The sequence below is a fragment of the Cryptotermes secundus genome, unplaced genomic scaffold (assembly GCF_002891405.2).
Source record: "Cryptotermes secundus unplaced genomic scaffold, Csec_1.0 scaffold319, whole genome shotgun sequence".
NCBI lineage: Eukaryota > Metazoa > Arthropoda > Insecta > Blattodea > Kalotermitidae > Cryptotermes > Cryptotermes secundus.
In genome coordinates, this window is record NW_019724587.1 from 1,798,068 (window position 1) to 1,814,012 (window position 15,945).

Here is a 15,945-nt window from a genome sequence, read left to right on the forward strand (position 1 = left end):
GCTCACTTGTCCAAACTGTAAGATCTGCTGTTGGAAATAAAATGTAATCTTTGATAGTTTGGATTTTTGCAGGATTTGAATTTAGCAGTCATATAAGACCGATGTTTAATATGTAGTCTTTTTATTTTTTTTTTGCAGCTCTCGAAAGAAGGATGATAAGAGGGAGAAGTCATTATCACCGCTAAGCAAGAGAATGGCTCTCATGGACCCAACACATGATGGAGATGGTAAAGAATACAGAAATTATGTTATAGACGGTGTCGCATAACTTCGAACAAAGCCCCGCATTCCTAGTCAAATCCCGTGCATTGCTTGTGGTGGAGGAGTTTCTTAACACACTTTCCACTTTCACCTACCCCTTGTGTTTCATTGAAACTACCCTATTCTCTTTTCCAAGAACATATTACAATAATACAAATATGTTGTCACCTATGCAAAAAAAAGTACGTTTAATGTGTCTTACTCATTTATACTTTGAAAATTAAAATATAATAGTCATATGTAATGAAGGGGGCACACAGTAGCATAGTCGTTGAGGAGCTATGCTACAAGCTGGAAGGTCGTGGGTTCAAGTCCCGATGAGGTCATCAGATTTTTTCAGTTGACCTAATCCTTCCAGCTGCACTAGGCCATGGGGTTTACTCAACCTCTAACAGAAATGAATACCAGGAATTAATTAAATAATTTTCATGCGGAGTAAAGCGTGGCTGGCGTGTAGGCTGACAACCTTACCGCCATCTTTGAGCTGATTGTCTAGACAATGTAGTGCCCTCAACGTCTCTCAACCCTATGGGCCTTCACGGCCTGGTATGGGGATAGCTATACTTTTTATATGTAATGAAGAAAAGAATTTAGCCATTCATCATGGAAGTACATGTAGAATTAACTAGTGTGTCCATATCAAAAATGTAGGATGTATCGTGAAAATTAAAACTGGTCATACCTCGTATCTCTCATTTACTCATCATCTTTATCTGACTTCTCACTTTCCTCACTATCTGAAGAGATGATTATATTGTCTGTCCTGGTGTCAATATCCATTTCCCTTGCGAAGTACTGGTCCTCTCGATTTTCCACTTTATTGCAATATGCTGCCCAGTCTTTGGCAGAAATGGAATTAAATTTCTCCTCTGTTAGACACATTGCATTGTCCAGCTTAAATATCACATTCCTTTGGCCCACCCAATTTTTAACTGTGCCCCACACCATCTCTGTGGGGTTAAGGTCTGGATGATAAGGTGGGAGACATATCACAGGGTGCCCAGCAGCAACACAAATAGTGTATAGTCTATATTCTTTATTATCTGACTAGTGTTTTTTTATTTCATACAGGTCTGGTTTCAGTGCCGAAGCCGGACACGAAATGTTCTGTTCTGCCAGCCACTGTTTCATTTCACCTACTTTGGTATTTGAAGTTGGCACTCTGTTTACTTCAATATTGTGGTAACTTGCATTGTCAATTACGATCACCGTTCTTGGAGGCAAGTTTGGAATTAATTTTTCCTGGATCTACTTCTCAAAGTTTCCAGAATTCATCTCGTGCTTGTAGTCTCCTGTTTTTCNATATTCTTTATTATCTGACTAGTGTTTTTTTATTTCGTACAGGTCTGGTTTCAGTGCCGAAGCCGGACACGAAATGTTCCGTTCTGCCAGCCACTGTTTCATTTCACCTACTTTGGTATTTGAAGTTGGCACTCTGTTTACTTCAATATTGTGGTAACTTGCATTGTCAATTACGATCACCGTTCTTGGAGGCAAGTTTGGAATTAATTTTTCCTGGATCTACTTCTCAAAGTTTCCAGAATTCATCTCGTGCTTGTAGTCTCCTGTTTTTCTGCCTGACTTAAACATAAGCAAAACTTTCTCCACAAATCCTTGCTTACCACTACCATGTACAATAATTGCTCATGGACCTTTGGCAACAGGAGAGGAGAGAGTTTTGTTTAGAGAGTCATCCCAGGAGTATGATGATGTATGGCTACTGTGCAAGTACGTTTCATCGACATACACAATAGGCCGACCTTCTCTGCGATATTGCCCTCAGATAATGCAGGCGTTTAGAACGGTTGTTATGCCTTTCAATTGATGTTTTTCTATTATCCCTCATCCTCCAATGAAAACTAAGCCAGTGAACAATTCTCCTGCAGCTAGGAAGACTTCCTTCAAATTTTAGGCCTCTTACCATTTTTGTTTGTGAAGTTTGGGCATGGTAACTCTTTTGCCCTCTGTTTTATTGAAGCAGTAGATCATTTTTCTGATGGTATCTTCTATAAACTGATCACATTCCGTTACAGGTTTCTCCTTCATACGTTTCTTGGTCGGTAAGTGAAAGGAAGCGCCCTGTTCCAAGCTCTCTTCTATTTGAATAATTTCATTCAATGCAGTATGGCCAATTCCTGTAGCTTCACATACTGTTTTCTGGATTGACTTTAAGTTTACAGCAGCTCCACTATCTGCTAGCCTCTCTAACCTAATTTCTTACTCATTATGTATGATTTAGCGCACAAGGAAACGGACATTTTTAAACAGTGATGGAAAAACCGTAAGTATAACCTGCTTCAAGGGTACCTTACAAACAACTGGCCGCCTGTCACTTCTCACACTCTCGAACCCACCCCCTTGTCTGAAATTTTTCTTCTGCGCAGTCAAGGTTACTCTTGGCCTTGTTCGAAGTTACGTGACACTTGCTATGTCTGAATGTTCATATAACAGGATTGCAGAAATGTTATTCTAGTTTGAACAAAATGTCCACTCATTTTGTTTGTTTGATTGATGATTGGCTCTTCTGTTTGGTGGATAAGTGACTAGATGTTCAGATATTCTTTAAGGCTTTCATATGACTTATAAACCAAATACTACTATGGTACATGTTTCGGAAGTAAGACTGACAAACATCTGTTCTCTGCATCCCACTTAATATGAAATGTATTATGGTTTTTTAGTATAAGGAACCATTGCATATACAGTGTTTCCTGATTAAGATATTCAGTCCTGTAAGTCTACAGTTTAATGTTCTCAGTAGATAGGTTTTTTTTGTGTGTAAATTACTACCTTACAAGTTCATATTATCACAAGTGTTTCAAGAAGTTTTCTATTTAGTGTGCTTTACGGCGTTTATTCTCCACATAAACTATATTTAATGCACACAGCATAAATTATAGATGCCATTACATAATCACAGAAGTCATTAAGAACACAACCTTCATGTGAGAACTAATAGTGCAATGTATGGCAGAATAAATTTGTGAAATGGGTAATTTATTTTCAGTTAATATAAGAAACACAGAACACAGTCTGTAGAAAAGCATGCCATGTGATAACTACTTTGACAACATCAGTCAGATACTAATTTCCATGGATCATATCACACTGCACAGAGTGTGAGCATGATTAATTATTAAAAAATTGCTATAACCACTATCTTGAACAGAAATTGTGAATGTCACTGGTACTGTCGGGAAAATGAATTTAAAAGTTTGGTGCAGCTTTAATACTTACTAGTCATGTGGTAAAGATTTGTTACTGTGGCAATAATGTGTGAGTAGATGAGTGTCTTATTGATATCCAGTGCAAGAAAATGTAACTTTTGTATATTTTCTTTGCTTCAGGTCTTACTGGTTTGTTAGCACAAAGACTGTCGCACTACAATCCACCAGCACTCCCATTTGCTTTTGCACGTAAGTAATGGTACTAATTGGATTCTTTATACTGTAGTAAGAAGTATGTGTTCGTGGATTTCAAAAGATTTGTTCTTAAAATTTATGTTCATATTTATTGTTCCAAATTTTGAAATGAGATGTCATTTAAAAAGATTGTGTGATGTATTCCATTGGACTCAAAAAAAAAAAGTGTCTCATCCCCTTTCTCCCTCCCACCTCTTTTTCTCAATGAAAAGATGAAAAATCTGATTTTGAATAAAATAGTCTGCTGTGTGTTGAAAAATTTTAATGCTATGATAATGTTTTCTTTTTCCAATAAGTACATATAAAGAGGGTAACAAACATTTTTTAAGTATAAACATTAGTAGAAATATAATGTCTTTATGTAAGCATGAAAATATCAGTGGAAAACCAGTGCATGGTGTCCCATGATGTCCTTTGTCTGAGGTCAGCTGGTTGACAAGCATAAGCTGAAGTCATCTGCTATCTGTTCTTGCACTTTGTCGTGTTCGTACTAGAGAAATTGGCCTCACACCGATATGATGTAGAGAAAGGAAACAGTGCTTCATTCATCTTTGTGATCATAGGGTACTCCTGTCTCAGAGAACCAGAATGAGTCCATATTTGTTGATGAGTGCTTTAGTTTCAGTGTTCCATCATTTCTTATTTGTCACCCTTCTTTCTTGCTTTACCCCCCCCCCAAAACAGTTAATTCTGCTGACTTGAACACACTTAACACCCAGTCCAAGGAAGATATATTAAGTGATGATAAATAATTTTCGGTGTTCTTACCCAGTAGTGACAAACGTGGAATTAAATTGACAAGATTTTTGTCCATACTGCAACTTTTGTCAGCTCAAACAGTTCAGCTTTGTTCTCTTTCTTCATTCTGGCTCCCTGCTGTGTTAGGTTTTCCTTAAACAGGTTAATTTCGTCAGTACAAGTATGACTGTTTTCATTCTTTTCCTGCATCGTATTTTATTTTCATCTATTTTGCTACATAGTAACACTTGGACAAGTCATTTGGCAATACAGGTTAACAAAACAAATCTACAAAGTTACAAGCATACTACCAACATTTGTTACAATCATAAGCAATCTATAAATGCAACATTTCAAAAAATATACAATCTACTATATACAGCTTATGAATGGCTATGACATCCAAACATAAATACTTGCACTATCCACTTTTTTATTAAAACTAACATTCATTTATCGTATAAAAAGAATGTTTCAATAAAAAGGTTTTTAAGTTTTTTTATTAAGCTTGGGTGATGTCTGATAGGAAAGCAACTTTATTGCACCAGAGCTTATCACTAAGTAGCTCAGTTAGCTCAGACTCTTCAGACATGAAGAAAATTATAAGTCTTCCCTCAGTTCATAGAACTTTGAAAGCTCGCCCTTGATATAGTCACCTCAGTTCTATGTGCAGTGGGAGTTGTTTGTGAGCAGTTTTCATGGCTGAATACAGTGCTGCAAGCAACCTTGATTGTACTGGCCAACTCTTGATATACTAACCATTTTGAATATCTCATCCAGTACTTTCTGGACCTTGGATACTACTGATTTTGAAATGAGGGGGGTCTCTCTGAAGGAAACTGTGTGTAGAAACAATTCCAGGGTTCTGTTGCTTGACCAGTGCAATGAATCCTTTCAGGCTTCCTTACATATAAGGAAAATTGTCCATGCAGATGCTGATGCATGATTTCCCTGAAATAATTGTCAATAACATCAAGAATATCTTGGCATTTTGTTGATTGGGTGGTGGGTTGCAGAACAACAGTTGTTAAATGATATCTCCATTACAAACAAACCTGAACACTAGGAGTTGAACTTGTCCGGTCATGTCGGTTGATTTGCCCAGCTTGATGTCAAAAAAATTGGCTTTAATGTTGGCTGTCATGTGTGACTCAACAAATTGAGACATGTCTTGTATATGCTGACTGACAGTGTTATCTGACAGGGATTTTCATATTTCTCGCCAGACATAATATTTGCAATTTTACAGGATGTTGGTAAAATTACTGGCTCGCAGTAGTATGTGTTTTCATCTCTTTTGCCACAATTTCGGCAGTGGCATAGTTTTCTTCTTGAGCTTGTAAAAATAGTTGTGATTGTAGTTCATTGTTTAGCCTAGAGTGTTTGATCAGCTAGAAGCCTTTTAAAATATTCAGTTTGTTTCTTGTGTAAATATGAATGCTTTTGTGAAAGTTTCTTTTCAGCTTGCTTGGAACCATAGCTTGGCCTGCCACTGTCTCACTAGAAACAACACACTTAGGGCATGGCTGCACTTCTCCAGATGAAATGAACCTGAATCATATTGGCACACGACAGTTTTAGAACTAAAACTAAATTAAAATTAAATTTGCTAGTGGGGGGGGGGNTGAGCTATGGTGCGGCCCACATATAGCAGTTAGTGTTAGTTCTAGGCTGTGCCATAGCTCAAGCGGTTAGTTGTTGGCTTCCCATTGCGCCGGCTCGGGTCTGGTGAAGTGGGATTTGTGGTGGACAAAGTGGCACTGGGGCAGGTTTTCTCCGAGTACTGTGGTTTCCCCTGCCAATCTTCATTCCACCAATTGTTCCACAATCACCCACACCTATCATCTGAGGCTGGTACAATAGGTCAGAAGTGGCCGCAGTACAAGGGACTTAGTCCCACCCCACTAGCAACAAAATGAAACTACTATGTGTGATACTACCAGAACTAGTGCCAGCCACACTTGATCCATTGTCATTGTCTAACTTACATTTTTTAATTATGAATCTGTTCTTGCCCTGTAAGCCTTAGAAAATAAAAGTAATCTATATTCAGGAATAACAAAATGAGTAAAATGAAATAGAAATAATGAACAAAAATGAAGTAGCACAAACTCACATGGAATAACTGGAATAACACACGTTATCCAGACAACAGCTGGCTGAGACTAGCACTGGTGAATTGACAAGGGTGATAGGTGGGGTGGTAAAAGTACATTGGAGAGGTGTTTGGAGATTGAGAATATTAGGGACAAAAGTTCTTGGAATTTTACAATAATTTTTTTAATCTGTTATTGTTATGAGTCTTATTGGCCTTTTATGAAAAATTATACAGTACTTCTAAATTTTCCTGTACCAGTTTCTTATTCCTCAATTTTTTCGACCCTCCCCCGGACTCAGGAGGCACACTTCTTGGCCTCTTACAGTGGTAAGCAACTAATGTTTTTGGCTTTATAGCTGCCTTCAATCAGATAAAAAACATACTGAGCGGTTAATATTGTAGGAAGTGCTGCAGCTTTTCAGACAGCTCCTGATGCAGTGCCCAAAGTATATGATAAGGATTTGGAGTATGAGCAGAGGGTATGCAGATTCTTGGAGCAGACAAAGGGTGATTCAGAATATGAAGAGAAGGTCCGGAAATTCTTGGAAGAGACTGCCAGATGGTAAGTAGTGAATAAAGTAAGTTTATGTAGATAGTTTTACTATTTATGTTACAGTACTTCAAGACAAAAATTGTGATCGTATGTTCATCTGCCATTAGGTATTTTTCACAACCTGCTCTAGCACCATGGCCCCTGATGAGTATATGTTTATCTGCCTTTAGCATCACTGCCCCTGATGGACATATGTTAATCCACCATGTTGTAGTTCTTCCACCTGCCTCTAGAATCACTGCCCCTGGGTGGGTATATGTTCATCTGACATTTGGTAATGCTCCCAGCCTCTTCTAGCACCGCTGCCCCTTATGAGCATATGCTCATCTGCTGTCTGGTGGTTCTCCCAGCTGCCTGTGGCATAACTGCCCCTGATGAGCATAGGTTCATCTGCTGTCTGGTGGTTCTCCCAGTTGCCTCTGTCATAACTGCCCCTGATGAGCATAGGTTCATCTGACATTTGGCAATTCTTCCAGTCTCTTCTAGCACCGCTGCCCCTTATGAGCATATGCTCATCTGCTGTCTGGTGGTTCTCCCAGTTGCCTCTGTCATAACTGCCCCTGATGAGCATAGGTTCATCTGCTGTCTGGTGGTTCTCCCAGTTGCCTCTGTCATAACTGCCCCTGATGAGCATAGGTTCATCTGCTGTCTGGTGGTTCTCCCAGTTGCCTCTGTCATAACTGCCCCTGATGAGCATAGGTTCATCTGCTGTCTGGTGGTTCTCCCAGTTGCCTCTGTCATAACTGCCCCTGATGAGCATAGGTTCATCTGCTGTCTGGTGGTTCTCCCAGTTGCCTCTGTCATAACTGCCCCTGATGAGCATAGGTTCATCTGCTGTCTGGTGGTTCTCCCAGTTGCCTCTGTCATAACTGCCCCTGATGAGCATAGGTTCATCTGCTGTCTGGTGGTTCTCCCAGTTGCCTCTGTCATAACTGCCCCTGATGAGCATAGGTTCATCTGCTGTCTGGTGGTTCTCCCAGCTGCCTCTGGCATCACTGCCCCTGATGAGCATATGTTCATCCACCATGCGGTAGTTTCTCCCAGCCTGCTGTAGCACCACTGCCCCTGATGAGCATAAGTTCATCTGTCATGTGGTAGTTCTCCCAGCTGCCTCTGGCATCACTCTGCCCCTAATGGGCATATGTTCATCTGACATTTGGTAATTCTTCCAGTCTCTTCTAGCACTGCTGCCCCTTATGAGCATATGCTCATCTGCTGTCTGGTGGTTCTCCCAGCTGCCTCTGGCATCACTGCCCCTAATGAGCATAGGTTCATCCGTCATGTGGTAGTTCTCCCAGCTGCCTCTGTCATAACTGCCCATTACAACCCCCCTCATGTGCCATTACAGTTATAGCAATGTGTGATAGATAGTATGTGAGGCTAGTTTAATTTTGGATTATATTACAGTATATTCCAAATCTTTTCAACCATCAGTCTGCTTTGTTACCTGAAAAAACTCCCATGCAAGAACAGTAGTGAAAATGTTGCTTGGAATTCGGAACAGAATGGAAATAACTGTATTTTCTCGAATACGCCACGCACATTTTGCAGAATAATTTGTGCCAACAAGTGGAGTGCATGGCTTATTCACATCAAAGTTAACAGCGCTACTCATTTGTCATGTTTAGCACTCTGATGGATCCCAGAGGGTGGTAACCCGCTTCTATTATCATTTGTACCTGCATGTGTTCCTAGCTAGGGTGTGGTTCATCTCAGTTTGTTCACAAGTGAAAGTCACTCTGAGTGAAAAAATGAGTGCTGAGGGTACACAGTTATGATATTTCATGGTGAGTGAAAAATTAATGGTAATTAGGGGAGTGAGGAAAATGAAAACTGCCCTCCAGACCGTAAATTTGGTGTTAGCTAAAACTTAATGAGGGATTGGAGAAAAAAGTAAGATTTATTGCTATGAAGGAGCGGAAGCAAAAGAGCTTTTCATGGACAAAAGGCAAGGCAAAGTTTCTAGAAAATGAAGCTGCTGGTTGTTGACCTGCTGTGCACGTGGATAAAGGATGCACAGGAATGTATTTCACCCGGATTGGTAGAAAATCTAATTTGGTACAGTGATGGCGACCTAATGAACTGCACTGATGACAGTGATAATAATGGAGAATAAAATAACACAGAAGTGTTCTTTTATATGAAATAATGTTTATCATTTAGTGTGTTTATTAATGTTTAGTTAATGTTGAAAATCTTTTTTAACCTTTTTTTTTCCCAATAAAAATAGGGGTGCAGGCTGTTCAGGAAAATAAGATATTAAAAGACTGGAGAAAATTGAAGATCATGTTCAAGTTTGTTTTTGTAAGAGCTCATGCAGCCGGTAAATTCATGTGACTTACAGTTATTTTAATATTACCAAAGTATTTATAAACAAAAGGGGGCATGCGGTAGCATAGTTTGTTGAGGCACTCTATTACAAGGCAGAAGGTCACGGGTTCAGTTTCAAGTCCCGATAAGGTCATTGGATTTTTTTTCAGTTGACCTAATCCATCCAGCCACACTATGGCCCTGGGGTCAACTCAGCCTCTAACAAAAGTGAGTGCCAGGAATTAATTAAATAATTTTCCTGGGGAGTAAAGTGTGGCCGGCGCATAAGGCTGACAACCTTACCTCCATCTCTGAGCCAATCGTCTAGATAATGTTGGACCCTCAGCGCCTCACAACCTTCACAGCCTGTTACAGGGATAGCTTTACTTTATTTATAAACAAAAAAACCTTTTGGTTACTATATCAGACATCCTACTCTGCCATTTATGTGTACATAAAGCCTATGTTATCAGCCTTTTGCACAGAGTGTTTCCATCTTGTCTGATGGTTTACAGATAAAGTTGTTAGAAGTTCTGTCATATACTACATAAAATAATTTTCTGCCCCATCATCTAGGAAAAAGGAGAGGAAGGCACTAGAGGAGAAATCAAAAAAGAAAAAGAAGAAGGATAAAAAATCTCGTGAGAAGGAAAAGAGTAAGAAGAAGAAGAGGGACCGTGATCGTGAAGATCATGATAAAAAGAAGAAACATAGAAGTAACAAGAGAAGTGAGAAGTTTGATACGAAGGCCTTTGAGGAACAAATGGAGTCTAAGAAATTCCGTGATGCACTGAGGAAGGAACTTAGTGCTAAAGACGATTTGAGGAAGCGTAAGAGCATAGATGATGAAGAGGAATTCTTGTACGGATCAGGCGAAGATAAAAAGGACCTTCGGTAAACTATTATATTAGAGTTGAATGTTGAAGTTTATAGAGTTAGTGTTGGTGACACTGGGGTAGGTTTATCTCGTCATTAACTTAAGTTTTTGCCTATACTTATTCCCACTCAGCATGAGGGGCTAATGCAGTGGTTCCATTTTAAACTACCAAAGAACTCTCTCATTTCTAGAACTGAGGAAGTGCATGTGGTCATTAAGTTACAAGAAATGGTTTTTGTCTTTTCAGCATTAAAAGTGAAATGTATTAATAGGCTGAAAAATAGGAGTAGGTTGTCTTTTTACTTGTTACTTTCGCCTTCAAAGTCTTAACTGCAGTAAGATAAATATAATGTAAAAAAGACTAATGCATACTGAAGTGTACTCTGAAAAAATTCATACCATTAGAGCTTTTTGCCTTTGTAGTCAGTCACTGTCACTTTCATTGTTTATTTTGAGTACAGTATCAGAAATTATTGATTGGGTGGTTTTATCTCTGGTCTTGGAAATTGCTGATGTGTACAAGTTGTTTAGTAGGCTGGTTGCTCAGAGTTGCATGAAAGTGAGAGATGCAATTATAAATGAGTTGGTTTTATTCAAATGGAACTCATCACATGACATTAACTCGAGTCTCAGCCCCTGTACATCTCAAGGCCATAGCTCATGTCTCACTAAACCTACTATAATAGTAATATAAATGTTCTATATGTAAGGAAACCATTACTTACGAGCTACATGAAAGAATTCTAATGTTCGCTGTAGCTGCCCACAGATGTACTGCTGCCATGACTATTGCTCAAGATGAGTTCTTTATCTCATGAATATAGAGTCTCCAAAACACACCGTGTATTGCAGTCTTAATTTAAAATTTCATACAGTGATCACTCTTAATATTATTCTTCCAAGCTAGCCGCCCCGTCACACTTAACCTTTTTACACCGATTTGCCCACCAGCTCACTGACCATACACACCACTCGCTAGCTACCTCCTCTAACTCCCCTTTTCAACTGTCCACCACAACTCCCTGTAAACAACTGCTCTCTCTGTACAAGTCTCCCAGTGGGCATAAAAAAAACAAGAAAATAAAAAGAGAAAGCCAAGGGTCGAGCCTGGCATCTGTCCTACATTCGTATTTTCCGAGATGCCCATAAACTTTTAGGTCTTCAAGGCACACAAGCAGGGAACCCAAGACCCCTCCTGGCTGGTATTGCACAATGTCAATTCATGAATTTATGACACTAGGAGGAAACTGGCAATGTTAGGGACAGTAGTGACAGCCTAAGCCTAAGGAAGACAATAGTTGAATTATAACTAGACAGTCCTGGGATGGTGTCTCACCGGAGGAACGTCTCTCAGGGTGTGAAACAGTGCCTAAATTGGTCATGCCTGTAATTAAATAATTTTGGCTAGAGACGTACGGTTACATTGCGGATTTGTGAACGAAATGGTACTGAGGTAGGTTTTGTCTGAGTACTTTGGTTTCCCCATCCAGTTCCCATTCTGCCAGCTGCTCTGTGTTCATTAATCCTGTAAAAACTGTATCAGTCATTACTGAGATTATTATTTGCTGGAAGTTACCTTCTGGGATTGTGCGCCATATAGTCCATTGAAAACCACTAATTTTTCAGAGGAATGTACTGTCTCAACCTGCAGGCTTGAGGTGTAAGTCAAGCAGGCAAAAAGCAAGTTGTGTGCATTGTTCTCTGAAAGTTCAGTGAACTTAGCGAGACTACGTGTTGTGTGCCAGTAGATAGCACTCTTCACAGTCGCCACTGTGAGAACATCAAATCCAGCAACCATAGTTCTACTTTTAAAAGGGCTAGCAAATTAACAATAGTTACATATTTTCATTCACTGCTGACTCATCTCAGATTTACCATGTTTACTTCAATGACTTACCCACGGCTACTTTTAGACTATGAATTTTGGAAAGGAAAGTTCAGTACCTTATTTGTATGCTTGATAAGTGTCAACCACTGTGATATTTTCACAGAAAAGGGGGAAGGGGTGTTGTATGTCTGTGAGATATCAACGGGCTTTTTTTTATATATTTATTTATTAACAGATATGTAGTGGAGTTTGCTGATGTAAATACCCATACCATGTTTCCGTGCAACATTACGCTGTAATCATGTTTTCCACAAAAATTGTGGGTATTATAGGAGGGGCCATTTTTGTATGTGTTTATGAAGGAATTGCATGGTGGTGTATGTAGGCACAAATATCCATACAGTGTTACCACATGGCATTCAGCTATAATTACCCTAGTCTAATGTGTAAAATTATACTCTGAAAATAGGATTTTGAAAGAACTTAATTGAAGTTTTCAAAATGTGCACTTTGTAATGGGAATGTGACATAATGATTGGGGATTCTGTGGAATTCAAACACAGTTTTGTGTCTTTCAGAATCTTTTATATAATTTTAAGGAAATACCGCTGCCAAAATTAGGTTTATTTCTGTGAGAGGTGTGAATAACCAATGCATTTGGCTTTACTTCAAACCTAGGTGACCAACCTAGTATTAAATTTTATTAAAATGACATGTATGTGGCCTGCCTAATTGTAGTATTGTGTTTAATTCTAGCTTGCTGGGATTGGATAACCTTCCAGATTTGGAAGACTTGGAGTCCAAACTGAATGCATACTATGCAAAAGTTGAGAAGGACACTGGACTGTCAAAGGGGTAGGTTGAACTAAAAATTGTACTAGAAATCTCTTCAGAATGCAGCTTAAGATTATGGTTCTGTGGCACACTATCTATTCTACACTTTCATATTTGTATAATTTCTTTGCTGTTGAACACAGTAGCATGAAGCTTTCACAGTTCTTCAACACACTTTGCAAATTTGTTTGTTGCCATTGGCAGCACTGAACCGAGTTCGCAAGATGGTGTGGTATGTTTTGGATCAGAAAGTGTTCATTATAAAAACCTTTTCCTCTTCCGGGTGTTCTTGTGCTGCTGTGGAGAAACAATACTGTTGAGATTTTCTGTTCATGTTACACCATTGAGAGAGAGACTGTCTACCAGATTGTGGTTTGAATTTCAGACCAGAATCTTGCTGTTCAGTTGTTTAATGGTTTTCGGTCCCTCCCCAATGCAAATTATAGTAGGCTGTATTTTGTTGTCATGACTGACCTAACATGAGAGAAAGTTAAGAAGAAAGTAGTTTTAATTTACCTTGAAAAGTAATGTTGGATTTTATTTGTTTATGCATGATTGGTTTCCATTGTCTTCTGAATAATGGTAATGCTGTCATGTGTTTAACATGGCAACTCCATTGATATATTGTGCCAAAGAACAATGATTGCCTATTTGTTGCGGTCAGAGGGTGTGAAAATTAGTTAAATGTTTGGAAGAATGACAGTTTAATGTGGTTATTAATGTATCAGCTGGATGAAAGTTTGTGAATGGGTGGAAAGATCAGAGGGAGTGTGGACAAGTGCTGTTCTTGTTGCTTGTTCTGCGCAGTCGCTGATGAAACACATTGAAGTTAAGGGTTAGATTAATGGGTGTAAGCTTGAAAAATAAGGTATCATTATTGATTACATTCCTTCTGATGTGGCATGAACTGTGTTATCAAAACTTATAATACAGCACTGTTTTACTTTTGTTTGTACTGGTGCTCTTTTGAAGTGGATTTCAGATAGTCCAGTTCAGAGTTACAGTAACATTTTGTAGCAGTTTAAATGTCTGAAAGTACAGTACAGTTAAGTTCACTTCACACTGTTGTCTGTATGCAAAGAATAGATCCCAGAAATCTGTGTCCCATGAATATTACACCAAGTAAATTATGCTGAAGGGATGCACAACTTAATATTATTATTGTATGTACTAATACACTGGTTTTGTCTAATAGCAGGGCTGATGAAAAAACAGAAAAGGAGAAAAAGAGGCATTCAGTAAGTCCAGGGAAAGGGAAACATGTATCTCCTAAAGTCATGTTTGTTCACCATGATGATCCAAAAGTGGAAGAGAATCTCCGAATCAGGGGTAAGAGTACATTCACAGATTTCAGTATTGTGTGACATTTGGATGATCACATACCATGTGATTGTAATATACCTGGATCCAGAGCTGACTTGCAAAAATTTTGTTTATTTCAGGCATGATTCTGTTAGTATTATGATAACAAAAGAGTAATTTTAAATAAATGCTTTTTTATGCCAAATGTGGTGTATGAGGGGAAAGAGTCTTCCTAGATTCAGAGCAGTGGAGGAGGTGGAGCACATGCTGCTAGTGATAGCATGGTGGTAATCTACTATCTGGAGTGGCCTCTGTAGTCTAAGGGTAACGTTCCCATCTCATGACTCGAGGTACGCGGCTTCAAACCCGGCAGAGGTCGTGGAATTTTTAAGGGCGAAAAAATTCAGGGAACAAGTCCTCCGGGAGGGACTTTAAGCCGTGGGTCCCATGTCTTAGATTTATGGTACGTAAAAGATCCTCATGTCTCTAGGAGACCTGTGAGCAGAATTAGGCAAGTTTCCCGCCCAAGTAGTTTCCAATGCCTCTGTTAGATGGGGGAAGCATCGGGTACCGAGGGCTGACCTCGTTGGCTGAACAGGGCTGATAGCACGCACCAGTACTGGTAGGGTATGGCGTCTGGTAGAATATCAAAGGGGGACGTACAATAGACTATTAGTCATGGTGCATGGGGAAACCCACCCCCTCCAATAATAATAAATCTACTACCTGACAGAGGGAATAGCAGAGAGGTCCTCCCATATTGTGTCACTACCGCAGTACATCTGCAGAGCTTCTGCTACTCATTACTGTGAAAAGGTGATACAGACTTAACATATACCATGCTCTACCTCCAAGCATGCCTCACAACATGTAAAGAATGGCAACACTTCCGAAATTCACCGTCAGAACCAGAAGCAGTTACATATATTAGGCATTCGAATTTGCTTCACTCCATGCTGTTTTGCATTTTGATATGGCTCCTAAGGTAACCCTGAGCAGGTTGGTGTAGCAGTAATGCCCTAGACTTTACACTGAATTTCTCAATTTTCTAGTGTTTCAGTATTTAATGTATGGTGTATTCAGGTTATGTGGTGACTTTTTTTTTAAAAATCTGTAGTATGTGTTCTTCTCTTGTGTTATTAATATTGTTTTTCAGCATCCTCCTGCTTATATATTTATATTGTCGCGTATCGGGCTTATATCGCGACAAATAACTTCACTCCGTATTTTATGTAGCGAATTTTATTTCACACTCGCTCTTACAATCACCCAGATTACAATCTGACGATTACTGCTATCTGCAGTATCACAAATAGTTCACTCCAAATACCACAATACAACTGACTGGTTGCTGGCTAACTCGACGATAGGTCCAGGACTCGCTGACTGACTCAGTACAACTCAGTACAACTCAGTACAACTGACTGTGAATAGCCTTCGCTTCTCCCTATGTAGCCTCGATCGGACAATACGGGAAAACGGCCACGTAATAGGCACCCTTTTGCCTGGCGCTCTGTTGCTATGTAACGCTAGCGGAGGTCACCGCTGTTACTATCGTAACGTCGCCGCTGTTGATTCGCGTTGCCTAGCGACCGCGATATCCCTCGGTGACGTCACCGCGGAGGGGAGTGGCGGGGCGGGAACTCGCCTATTACCGTAAGAACGCGAGCGTTACGCCACCGCCACGCACCGCTGGGGAGGTAGGGGTCAACATGTCACAAT

General features: G+C 39.6%; 1 protein-coding gene across 7 annotated transcripts in view; it reads left to right on the plus strand.

Annotated features, from left to right (window-relative positions):
- LOC111862321 (zinc finger CCCH domain-containing protein 13) overlaps window positions 1-15,945 on the plus strand; it is a 45,911-nt gene that overhangs the window by 23,731 nt on the left and 6,235 nt on the right. For 5 of the 7 annotated variants that reach the window (XM_023847604.1, XM_023847606.2, XM_023847609.1 and 2 more), the window contains 6 exons: window positions 139-227; window positions 3,609-3,677; window positions 6,922-7,081; window positions 9,959-10,276; window positions 12,844-12,942; window positions 14,117-14,250. In XM_023847604.1, coding sequence (XP_023703372.1) covers window positions 139-227; window positions 3,609-3,677; window positions 6,922-7,081; window positions 9,959-10,276; window positions 12,844-12,942; window positions 14,117-14,250 — 869 coding nt within the window. The remainder of the gene's footprint in view (window positions 1-138; window positions 228-3,608; window positions 3,678-6,921; window positions 7,082-9,958; window positions 10,277-12,843; window positions 12,943-14,116; window positions 14,251-15,945) is intronic. The other 2 variants (XM_023847607.1, XM_023847608.1) reach the window with 2 other exon arrangements.